This window comes from Dermacentor silvarum, chromosome 1 (assembly GCF_013339745.2).
Source record: "Dermacentor silvarum isolate Dsil-2018 chromosome 1, BIME_Dsil_1.4, whole genome shotgun sequence".
In the NCBI taxonomy this organism is placed as follows: domain Eukaryota; kingdom Metazoa; phylum Arthropoda; class Arachnida; order Ixodida; family Ixodidae; genus Dermacentor; species Dermacentor silvarum.
In genome coordinates this window covers 384,628,096-384,645,803 of record NC_051154.1, presented here as the reverse complement: position 1 = coordinate 384,645,803, position 17,708 = coordinate 384,628,096, and the positions used below count along the sequence as shown (strand labels likewise).

The window sequence follows — 17,708 nt, the reverse complement described above, 5'->3', positions numbered from 1 at the left end:
GTAGTGTATGTAATATGATAGAGGTCATTCTATAGTACTTCGTGGAAATTTATAGGGGATTCCATCAATACGACTTGAAAATGACATTTTAGATTACTAATAACTCCGTGGATGCCTGCCGGTTTAAGAATTATGGGGTCCATGGGAATATATTTATCGTTAGTGTACGGTAATTGCATGTTGATCGGAGTTCTCGAAAATAATTGCGCAAACGTAGGGTTTAACAAGGAAGCACAAAGATCTCTGGAAATCTCTTCACCTAACACGTTTTGTTATGTTATGGTGCCTCTGCCGCTCATGCGCTTCACGATATTCCAGAAGTAAACAGGACTGGTCCATAACATCGGCGGTAGAGTTGAGTTATAGAATGGAATTTTACTGCTTTCATAGCATTACGATAGATTTTCGCTGCGCATGCGTAATCGAACCATCTATCTGTATGAGAGAGTGATTTGGCTGCGCGAGACAGCCTGTCTTTCTTTTTTGGTTTGATAAGCGCTTGAGGAACTGCTCGTACCATGTGTCATGTTAACATTCGGCTACCTTTTTTAGCGCTATGTAGCTGTTGATGACTTCAGTGACATTTTCCTTGAAAGGACGCCCACGTTTCGTGAACTGATGAGTGAGCGAAACTTAGCCGGAAGTGTTCAAGATAGATAAATGTTTAGCATGACACATCAAAATTACCTTTATGACACTGCCGGATGCGTTTGGTGCGCCTGTTCATTCATGTTGAAGGAACGGAGATTGTTTAGTGCAGGACATCATGGCTACTAAGAGCAGGTACGTGAGTAAATGCTGACGCAAAGTCAGGCGATGAAGTCTTGATAAGATCCAGCAATGGAGAACAGGTTTCCGTTACTCAAGTTGGAAGCTGAACCAACTAGGCCAAATCAGTGACAGCAAACATGAAAATCCGTAGCTTCGGCTGACAAGAGCTAGAATGATGCAACCAGTTTAAAAAAAATTAAATGATGGGGTTTTACGTGCCAAAACCAGTTCTGATTATGAGGCACGCTGTAGTGAGGGACTCCGGAAATTTGGACCACCTGGGGTTCTTTAACGTGCACCTAAATCTAAGTACACGGGTGTTTTCGCATTTCGCCCCCATCGAAATGCGGCCGCCATTGCCGGAATTCGATCCCGCGACCTCGTGCTCAGCAGCCCAACACCATAGCCACTGAGCAACCACGGCGGGTGCAACCAGTTTACAGACGCAAAACTTAAATCATCGAGGGAAAAAACATAGGCAAACCCCGATAGCAAGCAAACATTTCGGTCAGAATGTTATGAATGCGTTCATTGAAATTGTTACAACAGTTAGGCGGGCGGTAATAAGCACCAAATATTAGCTTTTTGACAGCAATTCTTACACAACACCAAACAAATTCTAAAGTGCAGGAAGTTTGTATCGGCATACGTTAAAATTATTTATTGAGATCAATTAGTGCGCAACCGCTTCTTCTATTATTCTTGTCGCGTCGTAACACCACGAACTTTTTGTTACAATGAAACAACTCTGTTTCCGTTAGGGCAACAATGTCTGTTTGTGAGTCATTAGTCCTTTTTTTTCCTTATGGAGAATGCGTATATTAGTTCATAGCACAGAAATAACTGACAAGCAACGGCTCCCAGCCTTCTGGTGTCCTTATGTTTGCCCCAAAGAGACCCCACAGGATCGGGTGAAATCATTATTTTACTCTTAAATACATCTTATAGAACGAATGCAGTAAATAACAGAACGGCAGCCGTTTTGCAAACAAATAAGTACGAGGGGAGAACAAGAAAGCACAAAATTCCTACGGAGCTTTCAGTTCAGCGACCGCTTAAGACAAATTTACCTGAATACGTATACATGATTAGTCCGTTTCCTTGACTAGTTTTATTCGTTTTTTAAGCATGAAATGATCGGGTTCTGTGTTTTGCTCGACGTCTCCGCACATCAAAAAGAAGAACGCACACAAAATCTCAGCTTCCGCAGACTATCACTTTAAATCTACTGGGAAGCTTATAGTACCATTAAAATCTCTCCGAGGGCAAGTTCATCTGCAAAGCCCAATAGTAAGGCTAATATGTACGCATTGTGCTCGTAAAATCCTCCAGTATACAGGTACAACAAGCTGGTAAAACGAGGAAAGCCGGTAGGGTTGGAGAGGTGATTGCGATAATGCCATTTATCTTTGCTGACAGTACCACACTCGGTCCTCTTTCGCTATAATCTGTAATACGAATTATATTGATCTGCAATAAAACCTTAGTTCTTCTCATAATAACGATAGAGTTATGCTTCTATGAGAAACATTATTCGTGCAGAAAAGCGCGATGTACAGAAGTTCCTAAATTCTTGGAAACGTTATGCAGGCACCCACAAACAAAGTGGTAAAGCTTTTAAAACATGTACAGAAACATAGCGTTGTCACTGTCTAAGCAAATGTCATATCTGCAAGACGTGAGCAACCACTAAAAAGGCACGCTAGCACTGGTAATCAACGCAGCGTCATTGCAAAACGTTGCTGCTCTTGCGTTCCTCATTCTATCTAGGTGGTAATAATTTTACGTCGGGCACTCAGCTTCGCCAACGCATGCCCGAACAGCTAGCAGTGCGGATTTCTGCTCACGGCCTCCTCAACAACTTCTCCCTTCACGGCGACCTTCGCCGTTGAAACAATCCACGAGAACATTACATCAAAGGCGCGTAGCAAGCGCTAATGAAGGTCGGGTAACAGTTTGCTACTGTCACGCGACAGTTTCGACGTCTCCGGTCTTGCCCGGGTGAGAAGTGCATCTATTGATGGCCGAGCGACAGCTATGCAGGCCACATACGAGCGCGTTGCGCCGTCACCCCTTCGTCTATTTCATTGGCTCTGATCGAATCACGTGACGCGGCGTTGTGCTGGGTCTCTTTGACGACTGGAAAACGGTGAAGTTAGGTTTTGATTTATCCTACACGCATACCGGACAAATGGTGCGACAGAAGGACCTCGGACTGATATATGCGGACGACATAGTGGTAGTGCTGCAAATGCAAGAGATTTATAAACGCTTGCGAATATCTATGGCAGCGCAGCGACAAATCTAAGCCTTAAGTTTAGCACAGATAAATCGTAAATTATGTTCTTTATTATAGCGAGTATTAGTTACATCGTTTCAATTCAACAGTAAGACACAGCCATAGTCATGCAATGTAAATACCTCAGCGTATACATAGATAAAGGAACGAATTACTCAAGCCTCTCAGATATTCTGAAAGTGAAGCGGAAGCAGAATGCAGCAACAATGAATCATAGATAACTTTGGGTAAGGAAGGATATCAACTTTATTGAAGGTCCTGCAGGCTACGAGAGCTTTGGGGCTCTCATGGAGTGGGCGTCTCCGACGACGGAACCGGGAGGTTGAGTTTCCTGGCGGCGTCGTGGACCTTTTGGATGGCCCAGAGTTGGGGAGCGAGTTCTTCGCTCTGGATTGCTTCTTCAAACTTGCGCTTGTCCGGATCAGAGTTTATGTGAGCTTGCGAGCACGGCCAGAGTGATCACTTTGAGGCCACAATAAATATGACGTGCTTCGTGGAACATGGAAATGAATAATAGTGCCAACGCTAACGTTCGCAGTTGCCATTCTGTGCTTCAAATCGGATATTTTGTCAGTGTTGGAAGTTAACAAAAAGTTGGTAGGCCGGTTGGCTTTGGGAGCCCACGTTAACACAATAAATGCGCGAGTGCAGGGTGAGATGGGTTGGGCCACTTTTGAAGTCAGAGAAGCACAGAGCAAAATTAGTTTTGAAGAAAGGCTCAGGAACATGGATCAAAATAAATGGGCGGCTACAGTGCACAAGTATCTGTACCTGAAAAGCATGGACAAAGAATAAAGGAAGATGTCAAGAAAGTGTAAAAACTGTTTGAAAGTGTAAATAGACAACCTAGAATCATGAGAAAGAAAGTGAGAGAAAGAAGGACAGCGAATTGGATGCAAAGAATGGAAACAAAAACGACTTGGAGGTTTACAGGATTCGGAAGAAAAAATTAGAAAGGAAAACATGTACGATAGCAAAATAAATAGCCGTGCTTTGCTATTTGAGGCTCGATCTTGTTGTCTAAGGACAAAAATATACCGGAGGACTTAGGAACAAGATAAGGCATGTGTATGCTGCCGCAAAAATTCGTTAACCACTCTGCACGTCCTAATTGAATGCGAAGGCATTAACCCAGTGAGAACCGTAGGTAATGTACACGTTCCAGAAGCGCTTCGATTTAAAGAGGACGGAAGCATCGACTGATCAGCAGTCGAGATAAGCAAGAGACGTTTAGAATATTGATGGAAAAAAATCAGGGAAGATGTTGATATGACCGGATCCGTTACAGCCACAGGTAGCAATACACAGTAGATGGATCAGTTTGGAGGAAAAAATATTATAAAATATTATCAAGATGTATGCAATAATGCCACAATAAAAAACGTATACAGAGTCTTGCATAAATCAAGCAGGCTACGTGACTATTTGGCAGCCCCCCCCCCCTGTTTCAAAGGGGATGCCAATGAATCCTCATCATCATCCCTGGTGTAATGGGATATTCTCAAGCGCGACGGCATCGCTGACAATTTCGTGTCGCTCCTCAGGGCGATATGTAGGGGTAACCGAGGGCAAAAGGAAGAGAAATTAAAAGATAAAGGAGATGTAGACAAAAAGCTATACTGATAAGCATGTATAACCTACTTCATTACGTCAAGCAGGCTAGGCGACTATTTGTCACCATTCCGTTTCAAAGCATATGCTACTAAATCATCTTCAAGATCATCATCGTCATCCCGTAAAGTTATACAGCCAACGCTGTCGGAAAAACGCCCCATAGCGAACATGCACGAAAATCTGTAACCGTACGGGCGCCGCCATGTTGCTATGCATGCAGGTACGCAGGCGTAGACGACGAGATGTGATTAAGACGTGACGCGCAACGAACGCGATCCAGAACCTCCCTGGGTATGGCCGTCGAATTCAGCCGCCTTCCCGCACACCGTTTGCGTACCGTAAATTTTACTTTAAAATGTTATAAATAGACATCGAATCTTGCTCTAAAATATACGGAATGAACTTTTCACATAATCTAAACTTACGCGTTATGTGTAAATGTTTGTGCTTTGCATCACATTTTCATTTTTATACCAATACGAAAATGAGAGGTAGCAACAAGGTGGTGTCTTTGTGCTTGCCACTTATATTCGCTCAGCTTTTGCTCTAACATCAGCATGCTGCTCTATGCTGAGTCCAGAGCAGATGACGTGTGACGCGCGCTTCCTCCTCTACCCTCCAGCTAAGCTGCAGCTGTGCTCCCCTCCCCGTGGTGCTCTTCCTCTCTCGTGACATCAGGCGCCTCCTCCCCTTCCACCTGCATCGGCCTCCTCACCATTTATCTCCCCTCTTTTGCCGTACACAAGCCGAAAGACGGGTTTTCCTTCGTATGAGCGCTCTAATACGAACACATTCAATAGCTTGAAAACGCGAAATGGCATTTTTCTTGCAGTGAGCGACTTCTCCGAGCTCTACCTGAAGGTGTGTGTGTGTGTGTGCGTCGGGTTTTTTGGCACAAAAGCAACTGTGGCTATCATGTGCCAAACACAAGGTGCGGGTTAGCGCAAACTTCGGATGTTATTATGTATGTTTATGTTATTTACGTGGGGTATTAAAGCACACGTGTCTTATAGTTTCTGAGGTATTGGTGCAGCTCTTAGAAATGTGATGACATGTTTTAGTTCTACTTCAGGTTCGCCCCCAATTAATAGTGAAGGGTGAAAAGGTATGTTTTTTTTTCATATATGTTATGAAAGATCTGCTTCCGTTCTCGTTCTAGTTTCGGACAAGAGATGAGAAAATGATTTCCGGATGAATATTCTCCACAGTTCTCACTAGTTGGCTGTTGTTCTTTATGTAGAAGAAAGTTGTGGGTCAGGTGTGTATTCAAAGTCGGCATAAAACTACTTCCATGAAGCGTTCTTGGTGTCTACAAGATTGCCATTCACCAAGTGTTGGTTTGATGACACGGCGTTTGTTATTTATGCTTTCGTCCCACCTTTATTGCTATTTTTGATTCAGTGCTCGCGGAAATTCTGCTATCCAGTCGGTTGACGGTATTTGTAAGTGTTCGATGGGATTATGTTTTGCTATAGCTGCACACTTATCTGCCTTTTCATTTCCGCTTATCCCGACATGGCTTGGTACCCAGCAGAATATTATGTCTCCCATGATTGGTTGCTTCTACTATAGCTTTTAGTATGTCTCCTATAATTGGTAAATTGTGTTTTTTGGATGCTAAAGATTGAAGTGCGCTCAGAGAATCGCTGTAAATAACTGTGTTATGGTTGTTGTCTTCTATTGTTTTGGTTACCGCTAGGTAGAGTGCGAAAAGTTCGGCAGTGAAGATTGAGGCATGACTTGGTAGACGTACACTTTTTTCCCACCCTATTCCAATAACTCCGCAGCCAATGTGTTCGTGTGTTTTGGATCCATCTGTGTAAAACTCTGTGAAGTCCCGGTATTTTTCTTGGATGGCGTAGAACTCTTGGATCAAGTGCTCCCGTGGTACTTCGCTCTTCTTGAAGCTTGTTAACAAAAAACCACAGGTGGTACGCAGGTTATTCCAAGGAGGTAGTGCCTGGGGTCTTTTTAAAACATGCAAATATTCCTGTGGGATATTTAATTTTCTGCATATTTCTTCAAATCTAAGGCAAAGCGGTCTTATAGTAGAGGGTCTATTGGTATAAAGGGTTCTTGTTTGGCAGTGCGTAATAATGTTAAAACACGGGTGTGAAGGTAATGTGCGGATTTTTAGTGAATATGCAACCAAAAGCAAAGAGCGTCTGTCATCTAGAGATGGTTCATTAGCTTCTACATATAGGCTAGCAACTGGAGATGTTCTATACGCACCTGTGGCAAGTCGGAGGGCAAGGTTATGCACGGGATCTAGTTTTCTAAGATATGACGGCCTTGCTGATCCGTACACAACTGAGCCATAGTCAAGAATTCTACGCACTAACGATCGGTATAAGTGTAGGATGCGCGTTTTGTCCAAGCCCCAGCGTTTTCGAGATAAAATCTTTAGTGTGTTAAGCGCCTTATTTGCTTTTTTTAATGAGTTTATATGGGGGATGAAACTTAGTGATTTATCAAACACTAAACCTAGGAATTTGTGTTCCCTTTTCACGGGCAGTACATGTTTATTGAGGTGTAGATTGGGGTCTGGCTGGAGTCTTCGTTTGCGTGAGAACAACACAGCCAACGTTTTCTCGTTTGAAAATCGGAACCCATTTTTGTCTGCCCATTCACACAGTCTGTTTATAGTTGGCGGTATCTGCCGTTCGCAGGTGTTAATGTTGGAAGAGCGGCAAGCTATATGTAGGTCATCCACTTATATAGAATGTTCGACGGAGCTGGGTATTATCTTTCTAATTGAATTCATTTTAACTATAAAGAGGGTTGTACTTAGGGTGCAACCCTGTGGTACACCATTTTCTTGTATAAAATGCGCGGGAGGGTTGTGCCAATGCGTACCTGAAAAGTGCAGTTTGAGAGAAAGTCAGCTAAGCTGTTCAACATTCTACCTTTTATTCCCATATCTGCCAAGTCGCGTAGAATTCCGAACTTCCAGGTAGTGTCGTAGGCCTTTTCTAGATCGAAGAAGACTGCTAGACACTGTTGTTTATGTATAAATGCTTCTCGTATTGTGTTTTCGAGCCGGACTAAATGGTCTAATGTTGATCGTGTCTTTCGAAAGCCACACTGGTTAGTATCTAGTAGGTTACGGTCCTCTAGGGTGAAGATTAGTCTGACATTTACTATACTTTCAAATGACTTGGCCAGACAGCTTGTCAGGGCTATTGTATGGTAGCTATTAGGTAGAGTTTGTGGTTTTCCTGTTTTCAAGAAAGGGATGATTACAGCCTTCTTCCATGCTTGCGGTATTGTGCCCGTAACCCACACTTTGTTAAAGAACTTGAGTAAAAGAGTTGTTGCGTCTTCAGATAAGTGTTGAAGCACTGCGTAATGAATGTTATCTAGGCCTGGTGCTGTTTGCTTGCGTGTAGCAAGTGCGTTACATAGTTCTTCTGTACTAAATGGACTATTATAATCTTCCTTCGTACCACCTCTGGTAGGTAGCTTCTGTTTTTCTGTTGTGCTTTTGTAAGAAAGGAAAGTCGTATTGTAGTTTTATGAGCTTGAAACTTGGGCAAAATGTTCCCCTAAAATGTCCGCCTGCTCTTGAAGTGTTGTTTGAATACCAGGCGGAGTTAACAGAGGGATTTTGTAGGCTGTGCAATCGCCGTTCATTTTCCGTACACCCTCCCAGACTTTTTTGGTTGGTGTCGAGCTATTGATAGAGGATACAAAGTTTTGCCAGGAGGTTTTTTCTGCCCTTCTACGGATGTAACGTGCTTGAGCTCGGGCTTGTTTGAAGTTTATTAAGTTAGCATATGTTGGGTACCTCCTGAAGGTGCCCCAAGCCCCATTTTGCTTCTTTTTTGCAGTACGACACTCTTCTGTGCACCACGCTTTTCGGTTTTCTCGTGCCAAACCTGATGTTTGGGGTATTGACACAGATGCCGCTTGAAGAAGGCAGACAGTAAATATTTGATTTATTTCCTCTACGCTAAAGCTTTCGTCGTATTCTTTTTCTAATGCGGCATGTGTCGTGTAGAGTGTCCAGTTTGCTAGGTGTGGTTTCCACCACCGTGGTTTAGTAGGTGTTGGAGTTGGTTGTGTGAGGTGTATAAGGCATGGGAGATGATCACTTCCATATGGATTGTCATGTACTTCCCAATTTAGGTGGACGTACAGATCAGGAGAACACAGAGCTAAGTCAAGCCAACTCATTCTTCCTGTGTTTGGTATGCAGTACGTTGGGTTATTTGTGTTAAGAATGCAGATGTTATTTGTTAGAATAAAATCTTCTATAGTTTGTCCTCGACCGTCTGTTGTCGGACTTCCCCAAAAGGGACTGTGCGCATTAAAATCTCCCACCAATATGAAAGGTTCTGGAAGTTGTTCAACGAGTTCCTCCAAGTCTCTAACTGATACCTGCGTATGAGGAGGGATGTATATGGAGCAGATAGTTAATGTTTTAAATGATACTACACTAACGGCTACTGCTTCAAGGTACGTATTTAACCGGATTTCTTGCACAGTAGTGCTACAGTGCATAATAATGGCCACGGCACCTGAAACGCGACCAGTCGTGTTGCGGTCTCGGCGGACCACTTTGTATTGTTTCAAAAAGTTCGTGTTTTTCGGGCCTAAATTTGTCTCCTGAACGCACACGGCTAGGGGACAGAACCGATTTAAAATATCTTTTACGTCACCTAAGTTACGTATGAGTCCACGACAGTTCCAGTGAACAATAAAGGCCATTTTATCGAGTAGCTGTTAGTATCCTAATACTTTCTGATATGATAGAAACGTGGGATAGGTGACGGAAAATCTGTCTTTAGTGTAGGAAATTTAGTCACGTGCCCTTCCCAGGGGCAGCGACTGGCTGGCGACTTGCCTTCCCTCAGCCAGTGGGCAAAGGAGAGTGTTTCGGGGTAGGCGTCCCCGATGTACTAGGTGTTGTGTCCATTGCTTCCTCAGAAAGCCTGGACACAGAAGGCACTCGTTCAAGCTGGGTGCCTGAAGGTACACTGGCGGTACACTGTCCGTAGGGGCACGTACCGCAGGGACAGCAGGTGCCGCAGTGGACTCTACAATAGAACCCACTTGGGGCACCTTGGTCGGCTTTGGGGCCCTCGCTTCGACAGCAGGGGCCTTTTGAGCGGCCGGTGGCTGCTCGTGGGGGGCGAGGGGCAAGGCCAGATCAGCGAAGCTGTACTGACAGCCTGTAGACACCAGACGCCGCTCCTCCCCCCTACGAGTTGCGTCCGCATAGCGTGCGCCTGAAAACAGTGCATGCTTCCGGCGCGCTTCCGGAAAAGTTAGCTTTTCTTTTACTTTAAGCTGAATGATTTCCTACTCTTTTTTGAAAGTTTCGCAGGATCGCGAGTACGCCGCGTGGGTACCGCTACAGTTGGGACATTTCATGACTGTTTTGTCGCAGTGCTCAGATGGATGATCATGTTCTGCGCATTTTGCACACGTAACGTTTCCTCGGCAGGACTGTGAGCCATGCCCGTACCGCTGACATTTGAAACATCTCGGATTCGGGACATATGCTCGCACGGGACAACTGATGTATGCCACATTTACTCTTTCTGGTAGACTGCTGCGGTTGAACGTGATCACTATGTGCTTAGTTTTGATCTCTTCGTTTGCTCTTCGGATGGTGATTCTTCGAACAGCGCTGACACCTTGGCCTCGGAGATTTTCTAGGATGTCTCCGTCTGTTTCGTTGGTTAATTGCTTTTCGGAGATCACCCCTTGTACGCAATTAAGAGTATGGTGTGGTGTGATTGTCACGCTCTGCTCGGCAATTTCTTTTTGTTTCTGAAGTTCTTCGCTTTGCGCTTTTGTTTAGACTTCGATCAATAGGTCACCAGGTGCGAGATGTTTTGCCTGGTACTCCTTGCCAATTGATCTTTCTAGGGACTTCGCGATCTTAAAGACCGATTTCGACGTAATCGGTTCTTTGTCATTATCTGAGTGAATAACTAGGAACTTTGGAAAGGTTTCGAAAACTTTTTCTTTTCTTAGGACTTCGGTGCGGCCTCTTTTCAGAGACCGATCATTTTTCTTTGGGTTTGAAAATGCCATACGTCATGTATAGACTGAGGGTTCCCGATATGTCGACTGAGGTTCACCCTCATACTCTCAGCAGGGTCCCAGAGCTTCCAGCCTGATAGCCAGGCAAGAGCCCACCGGCCGGGGCTTGACCAAGATCCCGACCGCCACCGTTTGCGGTATCTAACCCTTCACCTTACAACCTATAGCCACGGTACGGATAACAGCGTTGGTATGGGGGCCCGGGGTCCGTGGTGACGCCACACACCAACACCTTGATGACTCAAGGTGGCCCTGCGGGCCCTACCTGACGGACTTAACAACAATGATATATTGTTAATGAATGGGTCGCTTAGTCCCGTCCATCGTCGTGATGATCGAAAAGACAAATTGAATCGAACAATATACTTGACCCATAAAAGCGACTATATTATATGTTATTTTTGTCTACTGTCACTATAAGCAATAAAAGGCTTAAAGCTAGGGAATCCATAACGACAACGATAGATAATGAGATACTGTGGCACTCATAGTCGTGTTCCATGTTTCTTTTCATTTGCAGTGACCACATCTGACACGAAGACAGATCTGTTCACAAAGATGCTTCGGCTAGGAACGAGCTTTTTAAAATTGGATCCCATGGCGCTACCCGACCAAGCGGTGGATTTCTCGGTGTTCGGCAAAGTGTTACTCCTCGAAGGATCAGTTTCAGGCCTTCGGTCGGTTACGCGGACAGGCTCGAACATTATACGAGCAGAAAACGGTACCTTCAGCGCCAGCATAGATGTTGGCACTCAGCAGCTACTAGTAAACTACACGGCCATGATAACTGCTGCCCGTTTTAGCCACCTGGTGGCGTACCTGTCTGCTTCGATTGGTGCAACCAGGATGACCCTCCATCTCAATGGGTAAGTATGCCTTTGTACTTAATTCTTTTCAAAGAGAGTAAAGAAAACTTAGAAAAATAACAATTACATTTCATGTTATCGTGAGCATCTTACTTAAACAAGGCACATAAGCGGGTGAAAGATATCTTAGAGAAACAAACAACCAATACAATCTGCTCACGGCACCTCTAAACCCGACGTAGCGACTGCTTGATAAGGCGGGACCTAATAACAGTAGGCTAAGGCATTCAAACCTCTTCCAATCTGCTGAAATAAAACCTGATTTTATGCCACAAAGTAAACCAGCGCAAATAAACATTACCCTTTTAACATTGAGGTTTTCTTAACGTTCTGTGCGTTTCGCATGAAGTTCTGGCGCTCCTAAAAACATGTTAACACTCAGTTTGTGGCATCAATATAGCGCATTGAGGTCCCTTAACGATGATGGCGCTCGATTGAACACTCCCCATTCAGGTTCATCAGGACGTGCCAGCTCATCAGAGCAACCAAATTCGAAGTGCTGAAAATGATACCAGTTAGATGCCTGTTTAGCGTGTGACCTCCACCATGACGCAAAGTAGTCGTTCACCACTTCAAGCGCCTTAGTATACAGTGACGGTTCCTTAATGCATGAACGGGAGCGTACTTCTGGCCACTCCAGCTCTTATGTCGCGAATGTGCTTCTTCAGAGCGGATATTTGCAGTATTTACTAGCATTCGTCACCCTGGGGTGCCGAATGCTAGTAGCGGCTGAACCTCGCAATAATATCTCCATCAGTGAGCTTAGTTTAAAGCGCCGAGTAATCGATTCGTCCAACACACATATGGAACTTTTGACATTACGACGATATATATATATATATATATATATATATATAATATATTGCGAGACAGCTGTTCAACCTCGACGGTTTATTATGCAGGCCGCGCGCTGCAAAGAATGACGCTGGCCGATGATGAGTATATACAGATGAAGATGAAAGGGTAATATAATGCTCACTCAATTACCCCCGCGCATGGAATCGGCCAACCTGGCCGCTGGATATGGCGGCGAACGCCGTATGCAAGGCTTTAAACGTAAAACATGCACAATCTCTGTGGTACGGCAGCGGCCATCCGAAGGCGTAACAACGGGCGTTACACGATAGTTAACTGGCGAAGTCTGTTCCTGAACAGTGTAGGGTCCGACAAAACGGGACTGAAATTTCTCGCATAAGCCAGGAACGCGAACTGGAGTCTACAGCAACACTTCGTCTGCAGGCTGGAAGGAAACGACACGGTGGGATGCATCATAGCGAGTTTTGCGGTCTTGTTGACTGGCGTCGGTGTTTAGGCGGGCGTGTTGGCGACACTGGGCAATGCGCGAAACAAATTGCTCACACATTGATGTGGACGAGGGCACGGGGACGCCAAAGAAAGAGACGTCGAGGACAGTGATCGGTTGACGACCATACACAAGGAAAAAGGGTGAGTACCCCGTTGTGCGTTGGACGGCCGTGTTTCAAGCGAAGGTGACGAATGGAAGAATAACATCCCAATTGGTGTGGTCAGGGTTGATGTACATTGAAATCACGTCGGAAAGCCTACGATGAAAGCGCTCTGTGAGGCCATTAGTTTGAGGATGGTAGCTGGAAGTCGTTTTATGGATGGTAGTGGACGCACGGAGAACGTCGTCGAGAAGTTTAGACAGAAAGATCCTGCCGTGGTCACTCAAAAGGATACGTGGGGCTCCGTGTCGTAAAAATATGGCTTCCAAGAAAAGGATGCGACCTCCGCTGCGGAACCGGAAGGTAGTGCGGCTGTTTCGGCGTACCGTGTCAAGTGGTCTACAGCTGTGACAATCCATCGTTTACCGCCAGCCGATAAGGGTAGTGGTCCATACAAGTCGATACCAACGACTGCGAAAGGAGCTTCAGGACATGGGACAGGTTGTAGTAGTCAAGCCGGAGGTGAGGTCAGTCGTTTGTGGTGTTGGCAGATCGAACAGGAAGCCACGTATTTTGCTACGCTTGTTGCAAGTCCAGGCCAACAGAAGTGGCTGCGAATTCGCTCATAGGTTTCATGGAAACCAAAGTGACCGGCAGTGGGATCGTCATGAAAGTTGGATCGTCATCTGGGTCCGAAGTGATCGGGGAACTACAGGAACCCAACGATGTCCTTCGGGATGAAATACGTACCGGTATAGCACCGAATTTTCGATCTTGAAGTTCAACTGCCGACGGAGTCGAGCGTTAGGTGTGCGAGAGGATCCCAGAATACGTTCCATAACGGAGTGGCAGTAGGAGTCACTACGTTGGCAAGTTGCAAACGTATGAGAATGGCTAGGTGGGAGCCGGTCGAGAGCTGCGAGTGAAGGAAATGCAGCAGACACGTCCGGCGGGTTGCTCATGGAAGGTGGTAAGCAGGCAGTGTTTGAAGATGGTGGTAGGGGACAACGAGAGAGAGCATCAGCATCCTGGTGTTTCTTTACACACTTGTGGGTGACGTCGAAGTCGTATTCTTGTAAACGAAGTATCCAACGGCTGAGACGTCCCGTTAAATTTTTTAGCGTCGCCAACCAGCACAAGGCGTGGTGATCAGTGACGACCGTAAAGTGGCGGCCATGCAGATAAGGCCGGAATTTTTGGATGGACCAAACAACGGCAAGACACTCTTGCTCGGTAATCGTATAATTTTTCTCTGCAGGTGTTAGCGTGCGACTTGCGTATGCGACCACACGTTCTTCGGAAGTTTGCTGACGTTGCAGAAGAACAGTGCCGATACCGTGGGCGCTGGCGTCGGTATGTAGAAGAGTGGGTGCGGTGTTGTCGAAATGACAAAGCACAGGTTTGGACGTGAGCGCACGCTTGAGGGCCTTAAAAGCAATTTGGCATTCGGCCGACCATACGTAGGGAACTCCAGAAGGAAGTAGTTGATGGAGAGGCGCCGCAATGGTGGAAAAGTTACGTATGAAGCGCCGGAAATACGAACCTAGGCCAAGGAAACTACGCAAGTCTTTGGCGCGTTGAGGCCTGGGGAAGCGCAGGACAGCAGTAATCTTATCGGGGTCAGGTCGAATGCCCTCCTTGCTGACAAGGTGTCCGAGTAAAAAATGGTTTTGCTGGCTAAGTTGCACGTTTGTGTATTCAGTTGAAGGCCAGCAGCAGAGAGGCATGTCGAGACTTCGTCGAGGCGCTGCAAGTGCTGATGGAAGATCAACGAAAATATCACGACGTCGTCAAGGTAGCATAAGCAAGTCTTCCACTTTAGGCCCCGTAGTACAGTGTCAATCATCCGTTCAACTGTGGCGGGATCATTACACAGGCCGAAAGGCATTACGTTAAATTCGTAAAGTCCATCGGGAGTGGCAAAGGCAGTTTTTTCCTTGTATGCTTCGTGCATGGGGATCTGCTAGTATCCAGAGCGTAGATCAAGGCTGGTGAAATACTCCGCGCCTTGTAATGAATCTAACGCATCATCGGTTCGGGGCAGTGGATATACATCTTTGCGGGTTATCTTGTTCAAGGCACGGTAGTCTACGCAAAATTGCACTGAGCCGTCTTACGCACAAAAAACGGCAGGTGGAGACCAAGGGCTTGAGGAAGGGCGGATGATGCTTCGTTTCAGCATGTCGGCAACGTGTGTGTGGATGATCTGGCGTTCGGCGGAAGAAGCACGATATGGCCACCGGCGCACGATGGAAGTTCCATCTGTGTGTATGCGAAGAGCCGTTGCAGAAGCCTGTCCCAGAAGAGGATAGTGCACGTCGAAGGAGCCTTTATGCTTGGATAACAACGCCAGTAACTCTTCCGTCTGCTGTGGCGTTATATCAGTGCTGATTGCACTAGCAAGAACAGAAGCAGGGACCGTATCTATAGCTGTAGGTGCTTGTGAAACAGCAGTTGTCGAGGTAAGCACAGCGACAGGCTGAGTGTCCAAGACGCAAATTATAACAGCGCCTCTAGGAAGAAGTACTGGCTCAGTGGTTGTGTTGAGTACAGCCAAAGTGGCCGTGCCGTTGGTGAAGTGAACAAGGCTAGGTGCCAGAGCAACCCCTTTGGATAGGCAACGAGCTCATGGTACGATTAAAACGTCACCATCGGCGATGTCAGAGTTAACCACAAGTAGTTGTTCGCGGTCAGGAGGCGCGATACAATCGTCAGCAGTTCGTAAGCGAAGGCGCGGTTCGGGCACGTCGTCGGAATTGTCGGTCTAGGTCAAGTTAACGAGGCGTTGACGGCACGAAATGAAAGCAGACGCCGAAGAAAGTCCCACCCTAGTATAAGCATGGGAGCACAGGAAGTCAACACTGCGAACTGGATATGGTGGCGAATCCCGTTAATCGAAACTCGAACGGTGCATTGCGCCGATGGCCGAATCACAACATTATTTGCGCCACGTATAATAGCTCCATTGTAAGGTGTAGTAACCTTGCGTAGACGAGAGCACAAGTTAGCGTGAATAATAGAAATAGCTGCGCCCGTATCAATCAATGCAGGAACTGGCAGACCTTCTACACACACTAATAAAGTATTGTAGTCTGTGCGGGCGATAACATCGTTAACGGTATTGGGATTCTTGATGGCCAGTGCGTTGAACGCGACGTGGGCAATGCCCTTGAGGATATGACGAACACGATCAGATTCAGTCATGGCTGCGTCAACCCGGCGACAAAGGGCGAGGACGTCCTCGATATAGGAGGTGTATGTTTCCCCGGGAAGTTGCATGCGTGCATCAAGCTTTTTCTTGGCTACCTCAGAGCGGACGTTTCGGGCGCCGAAAATTTGCCGAAGCTGGTGTCTGAAAGCCGCCCAGTCAGGCAAGGAACTCTCATGATTAAGAAACGAAGTCCTGGCAACGTCAGTGAGGTAGAATGCGATGCTCCGAAGCTTGTGAAAATCATCCCACCAGTTAAACTCACTCACTCGGTCATAATTGTCCAGCCAGTCGTCAACGTCTTCACTAGGACGGCCAGCGAACATGGTGGGATCGCGCTGCCGCGTGCTGACGGTCCATTAAAGAACGGCCGGTGGAGCAGGGACGGTGACGCTGAGGGCTCCTGGTGCATCTTCTTGGGGCATGGTGGCGGAAAAGTGGGGCAAGCGGTGACCTGAACGAAGCTCCAGGGAACTCGAAGTCGTAGAGGACCAAGGGATCGAGAGCAGCCTCCACCACTTGCGAGACAGCTGTTCAACCTCGACGGTATATTATGCAGGCCGCGCGCTGAAGGGAATGACGCTGGCCATGATGATGAGTATATGCAGATTAAGAAGATGAAAGGGTAATATAATGCTCACTATATATATATATATATATATATATATATATATACAGAAAGGGAAGACACGTAACCAGGGGCTCGATTTTTGTTGCTCACATTCATATGAATCGAACACACAATGAAACCAAGAAAAGCATAGGGTAAATTACTTGTGACCCGCCGAGGTGGCTGAGTCAGCTAAGGCGTTGTGCTGCTGAGCACGAGATCGCGGGATCGAATCCCAGCCGCGGCGGCGGCATTTCGATGGAGGCGAAATGCCAAAACACCCGCGTGCTTGCGTTGTAGTGCAAGGTAAAGAATCCCAGGTGGTCAAAATTAATTCCGAACCCTCCACTACAGCGTGCCTCATAATCAGAACTGGTTTGGCACGTAAAACTCCAGAAAGAAGAACGAAGAAGAATTGCTTGTGTTAATTGAACTGCAGAAATCACAAAGTACACGGAAAATGAAAGTGAGAGAAAATCAACTTGCCGAAGCATATATTTCACCGGCCTGCAATGCTGAACGCAAGGAATGAACTAATAACTAAAGTGACGTTTCCAAACCAGCACGGGAGCCTTTTTAAGAGTGAGAACAAGTGAACATGTTATTCGTATAACTGTTGTTTCAAAACGTGAGGTGGACAATCAGCAGATAAAGGAGGAGCGTTACGGTCATTCCGAGTGAATGTATTCACATTTGTCTGAATTAGCGGAGACTTCAGACACATGCGCGGTTATAGTATCCTTACTTTTTGTGTATGGGTGCCTTAGCCAATTACACAATTTTTTTTACTTCATACCCTTTAGAAAGAACTACAAAACTCACTTTAATTTCATCATTTCAAGTGAATTATCTGCCCGAAGAACACCTTTTGCAAAAAAAA

General features: G+C 46.0%; 1 protein-coding gene across 3 annotated transcripts in view; it reads left to right on the top strand.

The window, feature by feature from the left end:
- Window positions 1-17,708, top strand: part of LOC119437508 (uncharacterized) — a 444,678-nt gene that overhangs the window by 412,309 nt on the left and 14,661 nt on the right. For all 3 annotated transcript variants that reach the window (XM_049660630.1, XM_037704517.2, XM_037704518.2), the window contains exon 2: window positions 11,259-11,604. In XM_049660630.1, the coding sequence (XP_049516587.1) occupies window positions 11,259-11,604 (346 nt within the window). The remainder of the gene's footprint in view (window positions 1-11,258; window positions 11,605-17,708) is intronic.